This window comes from Oryx dammah, unplaced genomic scaffold (assembly GCF_014754425.2).
Source record: "Oryx dammah isolate SB20612 unplaced genomic scaffold, SCBI_Odam_1.1 HiC_scaffold_20, whole genome shotgun sequence".
Classification (NCBI taxonomy): Eukaryota; Metazoa; Chordata; class Mammalia; order Artiodactyla; family Bovidae; genus Oryx; species Oryx dammah.
In genome coordinates this window covers 65451818-65463110 of record NW_024070204.1, presented here as the reverse complement: position 1 = coordinate 65463110, position 11293 = coordinate 65451818, and the positions used below count along the sequence as shown (strand labels likewise).

Genomic DNA, 11293 nt, shown 5'->3' with positions numbered 1-11293 from the left:
ATGAAGCAAATTTTTTTTTTAAATTCCCTTGCTTTTTCTATGATCCAGCAGATGTTGGCAATTTGATCTGCCTTTTCCAAATCCAGCTTGTACATCTGGAAGTTCACAGTTCACGTACTGCTGAAGCCTAGCTTGAAGGATTTTGAGCATTATCTTGCTATATGTGAAATGAGTGCAATTGTATGAAAATTTGAACATTTTTCGGCATTGTCTTTCTTTGGGATTGGAATGAAAATTGACCTTTTCTAGTCCTGTGGCCACTGCTGAGTTCTCGAAATTTGCTGGCATATTGAGTGCAGCAGTTTAACAGCACTGTCTTTTAGGATTTGAAATAGCTCAACTAGAATCCCATCACCTCCAGTAGCTCTGTTTGTAGTAATACTTCTTAAGGCCCCCTTGATGTTACACTTCAGGATGTCTGGCTCTAGGTGAATGACCACACCATTGTGGTTATCTGGGTCGTTAGGATCTTTTTTATACAGCTTTTCTGTGTATTCTTGCCACCTCTTCTTAAACTTCTGCTTCCATACCGTTTCTGTCCTTTATTGTACCCATCTTTGCATGAAATGTTTCTTTGTTGTCTCTTAATTTTCTTGAAGAGAGCTCTAGTCTTTCCCATTCTATTGTTTTCCTCTGTTTGGAAGAGTAAAATACAAACTACAGAAGGAAGGGTTTGCAATTACGTTTTATACAAACAAGAATTCAAATCATGAAACATTAATTATGACTAATAGGTTATTTTCTTACTCCTTGGAAGAAAAGTTATGACCAACCTAGATAGCATATTCAAAAGCAGAGACATTACTTTGCCAACAAAGGTCCGTCTAGTCAAGGCTATGGTTTTTCCAGTAGCCATGTATGGATGTGAGAGTTGGATTGTGAAGAAAACTGAGCGGTGAAGAACTGATGCTTTTGAACTGTGGTGTTGGAGAAGACTCTTGAGAGGCCCCTTGGACTGCAAGGAGATCCAACCAGTCCATTCTGAAGGAGATCAGCCCTGGGATTTCTTTGGAAGGAATGATGCTGAGGCTGAAACTCCAGTACTTTGGCCACCTCATGGGAAGAGTTGACTCATTGGAAAAGACTCTGATGCTGGGAGGGATTGGGGGCAGGAGGAGAAGGGGACAACAGAGGATGAGATGGCTGGATGGCATCACCGACTCGATGGACGTGAGTTTGAGTGAACTCCAGGAGATGGTGATGGATAGGGAGGCCTGGCATGCTGCGATTCATGGGGTCAGAGTCGGACATGACTGAGTGACTGAACTGAACTGAATAGGTTTACATCTATAAGCAAAACCCGTAAGATGTGACATCAAGGAGAAATATCACAGCAATAATGGAAAATAGCAACACCCTTCTCTCATTTCTTGATAGATAAATAAGTAAAAAATCAATGAGAGTATAGAAGATTTAAATAACTTAAGAGACTTAATAGTTATGTATAATAATCTGTATTTATATAGAATATGATTTCTTTCCTTATGCTCAGAGGATTTTACTGAAATAGTTCCTATGTTAGGCTACAAAGAAAATTTAATACATTCCCCAAAGCAGAAAATATACAGAAAACAGTCTTGGACTACATGCAGTGAAACTAGAAACTAGTCTCAAGAGATATAAATTAGCAACCGTGAAAGTCAAACATTTAAAAATTAAAATGAAACAAAACTCTATTACTGAATGACTTGAGTCAAAGACGCAAATACTCAGTTATACACTATTTGAAGGAGGATAATAAAAAGCATCACTAATCAGAGATACATTAAAGCAATAGCATTAATTTCTTTCATTATAAAACAGAAAGTAAATCAAAACTAGATATTTATCTGGGGAAGCTCAAAACAGAAAAATGGGATATAAATAAGAGAGTAAAGAATAAGAAAATAATTTTTAAAAATAAATTGATAGGTTATAAAACTAAAAAAGCCCTGAAAGCTAGTTATAAAAAATGATTAATAATTGAATAATAAGAATAAATACTTGTTTTTCACTTTTAGGTATTGTGTTATGCAGTGCGTGCGTGTGTGTGTGTGTGTGTGTGTGTGTTTGCTGTGCTTAGTTGCTCAGTCATGTCTGACTCTTTGCACCCCATGGACTGTACTCCACCAGGCTCCTCTGTCCATGGGGATTCTCCAGGCAAGCATGCTGGAGTGGATTGCCATGCCCTCCTCCAGGGGGTTTTTCCAAGCCAGGGATCAAACCCAGGCCTCCGGCATTGCAGGGAGATTCTTTATCATCTGAGCCGCCAGGGAAGCCCATATGTATAAAGTAAAAGTGAAAGTGAATTCGCTCAGTGGTGTCTGACTCTTTGCGACCCGATAGACTGTAGCCCCACAGGCTCCTTGGTCCATGGAATTCTCTAGGCATGAATACTGGAGTGGGTTGCTATTTCCTTCTCCAGGGGATCTTCCTGACCCAGGGATCGAACCCAGGTCTCCTGCATTGTAGGCAGACACTTTACCGTCTGAGCTACCAAGGAAAGCTTTCTTCATATACATACATACATATGTATATATATAACAATATATATGTATATATATATAAATATACTTATCCAATCCTTATAACGACCCTGTGAATTATTGCTGCTGCTGCTGCTAAATCACTTCAGTTGTGTCCGACTCTGTGCGACCCCATAGACGGCAGCCCACCAGGCTCCCCTGTCCCTGGGATTCTCCAGGCAAGAACACTGGAGTGGGTTGCCATTTCCTTCTCCAATGCAGGAAATTGAAAAGTGAAAGTGAAGTCGCTCAGTCGTGTCCGACTCTTTGCGACCCCAAGGACTGCAGCCTACCAGGCTCCTCCGTCCATGGGATTTTCCAGGCAAGAGTACTGGAGTGGGGTGCCATTGCCTTCTCCAAATTATTGCTAGTACCATCAATTTACAATTAGAACATCCAGGCATAGAGAGGTTAGGTAACTTTTACCTAAATCAGAAATATAGCAAGTGACAGAGCTGAGATTTAATCTCACCTGTCTCTTTTGAGTCAGGTCAGTTTCTCTGTAAAATCCTTCGACCCTTCAGTAACCAGTTGTCTTGGTGATGTCATCACTAACATTTTTTGGAGACAGACCCAGAAAGATGATCTTGGGGGTCAGGGAAGATGTGGTACTAACTTCTTCACTATTGAACCTAAGTTTCATGACTTTGATCACATTGGGGTCAAACTGGGGCAGCATGACAGAGGCAGCTGGTGTCAGATAAACTCAGATGTGGGAGGAGAGAAGAAAATTTGCACCGTGACTTCCTCTGAGCTGAAAGCCGAAAGCCTAACCCAGTACCTCTGTGTTCCATTTCCTGCCTTCTTTTGGGCTATTTGAACTTTATTTTTATTGTATTTCATTTAAACTTATATATCACATTTTGGACTTTACCTTTTGGTATATTTTTGGTTATGCTAGGGATCGCAATAAGCATACTTAAATTTTGCAGTTTAATTGGAATCAATACTTTACCACTTCAAGTGGAATACAGAAATAATACCATCAGATTGGCCCCTTTACCCTTCACTTATTGTCTTATATACTACATGTACATACACATACTTGGAGAACCTCATGACAAAATGTCATTATTTTTGTTGTCAGTTGTCAAACATCTTTTCCAGGGCTCTACAAGAGAATAATTGTCCATTATATTAAACACCCCTCATATCATTCTCCAACAAGGGGCTTCTCTACATCACTATAGACCCCCATTTCTTTCTGCACCCTCTCTCCTGGCCTCAGATATCAAGAATCCTGGATTTTACACGAGGCAGGCCCTTATCCTAGACCTTACTAGATTCTCAGGTCCTGTGGTTCTCTGCTTGTGACTCTGTCATAAGCTGTGTTGAAGGGACTTCCCTTTTCCTTTGGAGGCAGCAGAAATAGGATCAAGTACAAGTGTTCACAGTGGCTTCCATTATGTTGCCCTTAGTGCTTGCACCTGAAAATCACCCAGGTCTCTGGGAAAACAGGGAATGGAGGGCTCGCATTTATTGGAATACCTCCCTCTTATATGTATGCCTTCTTCTATTAATAGAAGTGTCCTCCTCAGCTCTGATGCCATATAGCCTCTATTGTCTCAGAAACATCTCTTTTTCTATACACAAACACACACACATACACACTCACCCACTTCATTCCTAAACAGTACAGGTAATATATGTGTTTTCTCCTGGCATTTTAACTAGGAGAGTATATGCTATGCTCCATATGTAAACACCAACCAAGGTGACCAAATAATTTATCGTGCAAGCTGGGATACTTTTGACAGTGAAAGAGGATGCTATTACTTACACCAAGACCTTATGAAGTACATCATAAACAGCATTGCAGCTGGGAATGAATGGCCAATAGTGGTATGGATATGTCTGGGAGAAACTAGTGGAAACAGTCTTGACCTCAGAGGATTGAAAGGGCATGTAAGAGCAAGCTCCAGGGATGAAACAGTTCAACCATTCAGAACCCTGTCTCTGAGCTGAAAGGGGCTTCCTTGAGTGCAATATCTTCTCATATTCACAACCGCTTGGCAAGGGAGATGTTATTATACCCACATCAGAGATAAAGAAGGCTTGGAGAGGGAATTCAAAATGTCCCCACAGCCGAAACTTCATAGAACTGACTCCAGCACTTTGCCCTCTCTGATTCCAGACACCAACCTAGAAGCTCTGTAATGTGGACTGCATACAAACTTTGAGAGCAGTGGATCAGGGTTCAGATACCTGGTGCTCTGCTAGCTCTGTGACCTTAGCTGACCTGCATGGTCATAGCATTGTGAGAAAAGGTGCTTATGTTTATGCACTGCTAGTCATGCACCTTGCTCTGAGCTAAATGCTTTCTGCAAGTTATCACATTCACACTTCACTCTAACCCCATCATGTAGGCACTATTAGAAACCACAGTTTGCAAATGAGAGAAATAGTCTGAAATAACCTGGAAAAGGGCCCAGTGCATGGGAGATACTCAATAAATATTAGTTCTCCTTTTTTCCATACACAGGTCAGAGCACGGTGTTAAGTCCTAAACAATTCTGTCTTTCATAATATTGTCCTGGAAAATCTTCGGAGTGCTCCCTTTTCTTAATGAGTATGCCGCCTCCTCCAGTTTTTCTAAAGGCTCAAGGATTGCTTATATAATAAGACGGTGCCTATTAATTTCTTTCTTTCTTTTTTTAATGGCCAGAATCCCTCCCACTTTCTTGAAACCATTTTGTTCCATGCTGTGGTTGTGGCCATGCATGAGAAACAGCAGGTGGTGCCAGATGACAGATGGTGTGGGAGCCCGTTTCCCGGTGGGAGGGGGCGCGAGCGAGCGAGCGAGCGAGCAAGCGGGCAGACAGCTGCCAGGAGCCCGCTCGCTGGCGCCTCGCTCTCAGAAGCTCCCAATCCAGACGCACGCAAGGCGCTGTCCTTTCAGCACCACAAGCTCCGGCTGAGGAGGCAGGACTCCTGGCCGTCCTCCTCCTCTTCAAACTGGTTTGAATCTGCTCTGACCCCCGAGAGTGCTGCACAGTAAGTAGGCATTTGTTTTTGCTATAACCACTCCCCAGTATCCTCCAACCCTTGCCCATCCCTTTCACCCCCACAACAACCCTATTTTGTTTAATAATGTTCCAATCAGCAGGATTGACAAGAAAAATTCAGTTGTGCTGGGCTTCTGGGGGTGGGGTGGGAACACCGTTTGACTTCCAAGGGAGCTGGAAAGAAATAAATGTGATTTGTTTATTTAGTTGGCAATCTTGCAATACGGGGGTTGCTAACTTTCCGTGGAACCAAAAAAAAAAAAAAATGGCCCTTTGCTATTGAGGAAATGGAGGCATTCCATGGCTGAATAACAGGATCAGGTTCAAGCCAGTCCTTTTTTGTTTTAAGAAATTGTATCTCCTGTACAACCTACATATTGTGTAAAAGGGTATACTACACATAGAGGCATTGAATGTATTTATTGTATTTTAGGGAAATTAATGGGGGAAAAACACAATATAATAAAATAGCAATCAAGATGGTAAGGTGAAATTTATCATACTGCAGGATGACCCAGAATAATAGGATTTATTTTTTCACTAAGAATTAGCTTGCCACTGAGATTATGTGATTATGTTAGCTCTGTGTCTTGGCTATATTTTTAAGGTTGTATATTTTGTGTATAAGACTGGGATTTTCCTTGAGTTTCTCAAATTTGAAAGCTGGTAAGTGCCATAGGCAGGTGGCATTTCTTGATGATTAAAGAAGTTTTCCTGGATAATAGGGATCATGTCAGGAAATCTAGCGGAAGACCGATGACTGATGTCTACACCGAAGCCGCCAGAGTGGAGCTGTTGAGGACAGCGCTGTCTTCTCTGTCGTCGGCCCTCTCTTTCCTGCCTTTCTCCCCACTATAACTAGAATTCTACTGCTTGTCTTAGGTCTGGGAAGAAAGGCATCAGAATGGTGAAGCTGAACAGTAACCCCAGTGAGAAGGGAGCCAAACCACCTTCGGTTGAGGACGGCTTCCAGACCGTCCCTCTCATCACGCCCCTGGAGGTTAATCACTTACAGCTGCCTGCTCCGGAAAAGGTAAAGCAGGTGCTCTGGTCCTCATCAGCAGCCCCCGTGCTCCCCTCATCTCAGGAAATAAAGCAGCAAGAAAATTCCACCTCCCTCAAACCCTTTCATTCCCTTATCAGCCAAATATGTGCCCCTTTTTGTAAAATGTAGGTATTCCTTCTAGAGACATGACACCTCTTGTGTTATTTCAGATTTATGGTAAGTGCTTGTTCATGATTTTGTTCACATAAGTAGGCAAAAAAATTAACCTTTCTTTTAAAAAGTTTTATCATAGTGGATAAATACTAATAAGCTTCTAGATTTGAAGAAAAAGAAAATGGTCTTGATTATTTGGGGAAGGTCTTTTAAAAATTGGCTGCTACAAATCTGAGGTCAGAGAATTGGATGCAGTCCAACAAGCATTTAGTTTGCACCTGCTAAATCCCTGTTCCTACCATGGAAGTTGGTTATAAAAACACACATTACAAAATCCCTCATCAATATAAGACTTAAATTAATATAAAGCATCATGGTAAATGCAATGCCTGAGCGTTACGAAGATTGTGAGATCACTGGGGTGGAAACAACTAAATTCTGTTGTGGCAGAGAGGGAACTGGGAGGACAGGTGAGGTCAGCTACAGAGGGGAGCATTTGAAATTGGCTTTTAAAGGTGAGTAAAAGCCTGCCAGGTAGGCCATTGGAGGGAAAGGCATTTAAGGCAAAGGGCACAAATGTGCAAAGCATGGAGAGCTTTTGGGAAATAGCATGACTGGAATAGAGTGTTTTTTGGGGAGGCGTGGCTGGAAATGAGTGACTGGCTGATGGCACATCTCCTGATGTGGGAGGAGTCCATGAAGAATGGAGGTGAACGTTTATACAAAAGTGGGAGGGTCATTCTATGAGCACAGGTGGGAGAAGCGATATTAAGATCCCTCTGAGAGAACTTGGGGTTTTATAATGTGAGCGCTTGCATGCCATAAGAGGTAGATTAGGAGGCAAATGATGAAGTTCCCTAGCTGAAGAGTGAACAATGGATCATTCCATTTGTTTGATTTTCTCATTGGCATCTCCAGGAAGGCATTGTGTGTCTTAACCAATTGGCTCTATCCAATGAACAGAAGAGAAGCCAAAGCTAGATAAAGGGCCTGGCTGATTGGCTGAGGGTTGAGTCATCTGTTTTGAAAGTGCAGAGGTTGTCAATATGAAAATATGCATAGGGGTTCCAGAAATAAAGAATCACTGAGCCATCCTGAGAAACTGATAAGGCCTTTTGAAGATAAAATTTGCTAACAGGCAGTTAACACTATTACTGTGAAGGAGTAATATTAATTGGGTATTAGTTACCTGTATAGCAGAGGTTCTCAGTTTGTGACTGTATATTAGGGTTACCTGGGGAACCTTTGAAAATCTTGATACCTAGGCCACACCCCAGAACAATTATATCAGAATCTCTGGGGGGTGAGACCCAAGCATCACTATTAATTAAACCTTCCCAGGTGGACTCCTGTGTGCCACCAAAGTTGAGAACCACTGTGCTAGGGGCACGTTACCCGGGGATTATACGTCCATCCATGTTTGCAGGCAAAAGGTGGAGGAGGATCAGAGAAATTTGGCGATTTATCCAAACTCACAGAGGAGTAAGTGGCAATGCTGGAATTTGATCACAGATTTAGTGGAAATTGAGGAGAAGCAGAGGGGATATTCGCTCAAGGTTTTGCAAAGTTTTAGGAAGAATCTTTCCCCTTTAGTCTCAAGGATCTTTATGTCCCTGAGAGGCATGGAAGGAAAAGGGACTGTGGTGAGGTCACCTCTCCCCTTAGCTCTACACACACCTGCAGGCCATCCAGAGAGATCATGATCTCTGTCACCCCTTACTCCTCACCCCATTCCCCACCTCCAAGGACTTCTTTCTCTCCTTGTGACAGGAAATGTGCCTGATAACCACTGAGCCAGTCCAGATGTGCCAAAAAACTGTCCCAAAGCCTGAAGATAAGTACATCGTGGACTTGCATGCATGGAAAGGGAAACCAGTGCATCTTGGAGGGTGAAAATCCTTGAGTGGAGACATCCCCCGGGGGCACCTCACAGACTTTGGCAGGTGTCCTTAACAGAGTCTTCATACCAGGTGGACCTCAGTGTCCTCTGTGAAGTGAGGAGGATCACACCTACTTCATAATAGTCGGGCAGTGTTCGGTTTGGTCTTATATATACAGTGCCTGGCAAAAAACTAGCCATAAGAGAATAATAATTATCATTTTCATGTGCTACTTATGCTAGATTTTAAGTCAGAAGTACACACACACACACACACACACACAGAATTTTCTTTCACCTTTTCAGTAGTTAATAGGATCTAATAAAGGAGTTGTCCTTTAATCCAGTTTTTAAAGATGATGAAATTCAGGCATGGTGGTAAAGTCACTTCCCAAATCCCAGAGTTGGTAAGCCTCCTGGAGGACCCAGAGCCCAGGCAGTGCTGTTCTAGAAACTTCCACCTCAGCAGGAATAGAGGGCCAGCTGGCTCAGCCTCAGCCTCCTCGTGGGTAGAGGGAGCACCCAACCTTAACAGGGCTTTAGAGAGGGCGAGGCGAGTTCTGACACATTTGTCAGCTCTCATTAGGTCCAGCCAGATGGTGAGGGTTTAAAGCTAAGAAGGTTATCAGAAAGGCGTATATTAGACCCCAGTATTACGAGTTTTCTTCCTGAAAATGTGAAATACAGAGTGCGCTTTGGCATGTAATACTGACAATTATTTCTAGATTTGTCCACTCTTAGTAAGGAATGTGAGCTTCTGGGGGAAAGGTTTTGGAGGCTAAGTGGAGAGGATGAGTATGTCTGAAGCCCTTGCTCTGGGCTAGAAATGGGCCATGCAGGCATTCACAGCTATGGTTTCAGTTAATCTTCCCAGCAACCCTATGAGGTGGGTATTAGTGCACCCATTTCACTGGTGGGGAAACTGAGGCTTGGGTCAATAGACATGCTCAAGCTTCACAGAGAGAGTGAAAGAGCTGAGTTTGTAAGCCCAGTGCCCCTGACACCTCGGTTTCCCCTTCTGCACCTTGCTGCCTTCAATAACGAGAAACTTCCCACCCCAGGCAGTGCTTCCTCAGACTCTACATCCCTTCATCCCTGGCTGAGGGTCCTTGTTGCGCTCTCTTGGGCCTGCAGGTAAGGCCTGGGGCCATCCTGGAAAGAGAGCATCACAGCTCCAAAGCGCGCTCCCTCCCCAGTCCTGGAGGAGCTGTGCCTGCCTTAGGAGAGGAGGCCTTGTGTCTGTTCCCCCACCTCTTCCATCACTCTGATCAGTCCTCCACAGCATACCTGTGGTAGTGCCCCCAGAGCTGTGATCAGTCCGTCTCCCTTGGAAAGCATTTCCAGTGCTCCCCACAGGGGACAGTGCTCCCCACAGGGTGCAGTCCTCCCCACAGTGGGCAGTCCTCCCCACAGGGTGCAGTCCTCGAATCCTGACCTTGACACTCCAGGTCCTCCGTCACCTGCTCCACTGGCTTCCATTGCTACCGCTTCTCACTCTGAACCTTGAACACGAGCATGGCAGAACTACCTCGAGCCATCGTTTCCACCCAGGGGGTGACTCCCCTCCCTCCTGGAGGGACATTTGGCCCTGTCTGGAGATACTTTTTGGTTGTGACAATAAGGTGGGGGTGCTGCTCTGGGCCAGAAATGCTGAGTCAATGCACTACAATGCACAAAATGCCACCCCTGAAGAGTTGTCTGCCCAAAATGTCTACAGTGCTGAGGGTGAAAAGCCAGCCCTGGAGTTTTCCATACTCTCCAGGGTGTTTCTTGCTCCCTCCTCCTTGCCTACGCCATTCCTTCTGCCCAGAATGCCCTGCTTGTCCCTTTTCCTGTCTGATAAGCCAGTGCTCATGGCAGCTCGAAACCCAGTTCAGATGGCAGCTCTCCTGGACATCCTCCCTGGCCACTCATAATTATAGCTGAGGTTGCACTTACTATGCTGGAAGGAACTCATTCCTTCATTCACTCACCCACTATTTCTATGGGGCACCTCCTATGTGCTGGGCACTACGTTAGGCTATACATACACAGCCAGGAAAAGTCAGGCATGATCATTACTTTCATGGAGCTTCTAGTCCCAGTGGGAAAGAGGGTCTTCAAACAGGCCAGCACACAAATAGAAGTTCAGAGATGCAGCTTGCAAGAAGGGCTATTAAGGAAAGAGTAAGGTGCTAGATTGTAAAGGCTAGGACTTAAGAGGGCTTAATTATGGTGGAACAGTGGTCAGGGAAGGTCCTTCTGAAGAAGCAACCCTGGCTGAGAGCTGGAGGGTCGGGGGTGGCAAGGGAGGTAGAGGCAGAGGGGTCAGCATGCAGACAAGCCCTGAGGGGAGGAGAAGGACAGTCAGGGTCGAGTTGCCTGGGTGCACTGAGTGGGGGGGCGATGTGGCATGTGAGGTGCAGTGGACGCCAGTTCACATGGTACATTTTTGGAAGGGGTTTAAAGAAGTCAAGGAACAGAATCAGATTTCTATTTTAGGAAGATTTCTCTGGCTGCTGTGGGCTACCCTATGGCCTGTTCTCTTCTTCCTCCTTTCTTCCAATCCATCTCCCAAATGAGCCAGCACCAGAGAAATTTCCCCCAAATTGAGGCTACTGGGTTTCCAGCTGCACCCTCCCCTCCATGAGTCGGGGAAGAGAAGAGTGGAGGGCAGGAGATCAACTAGAAAGTCTCTGCTGTGTTTGTGACTGGCAACAGAAATGGGGAGATGGAAGGATTGATTATGACAGTGCTGGGTCAGCCC

At 44.3% G+C, this 11293-nt stretch overlaps 1 protein-coding gene across 1 annotated transcript in view; it reads left to right on the top strand.

Moving 5' to 3' along the window:
- The first annotated feature begins 5312 nt into the window (after window positions 1–5312).
- Window positions 5313–11293, top strand: part of NSG2 (neuronal vesicle trafficking associated 2) — a 79318-nt gene continuing 73337 nt past the window's right edge. The window contains exons 1-2 of the mRNA XM_040262727.1: window positions 5313–5498; window positions 6392–6542. Of these exons, the coding sequence (XP_040118661.1) occupies window positions 6414–6542 (129 nt within the window). The 5' untranslated portion in view covers window positions 5313–5498; window positions 6392–6413. The remainder of the gene's footprint in view (window positions 5499–6391; window positions 6543–11293) is intronic.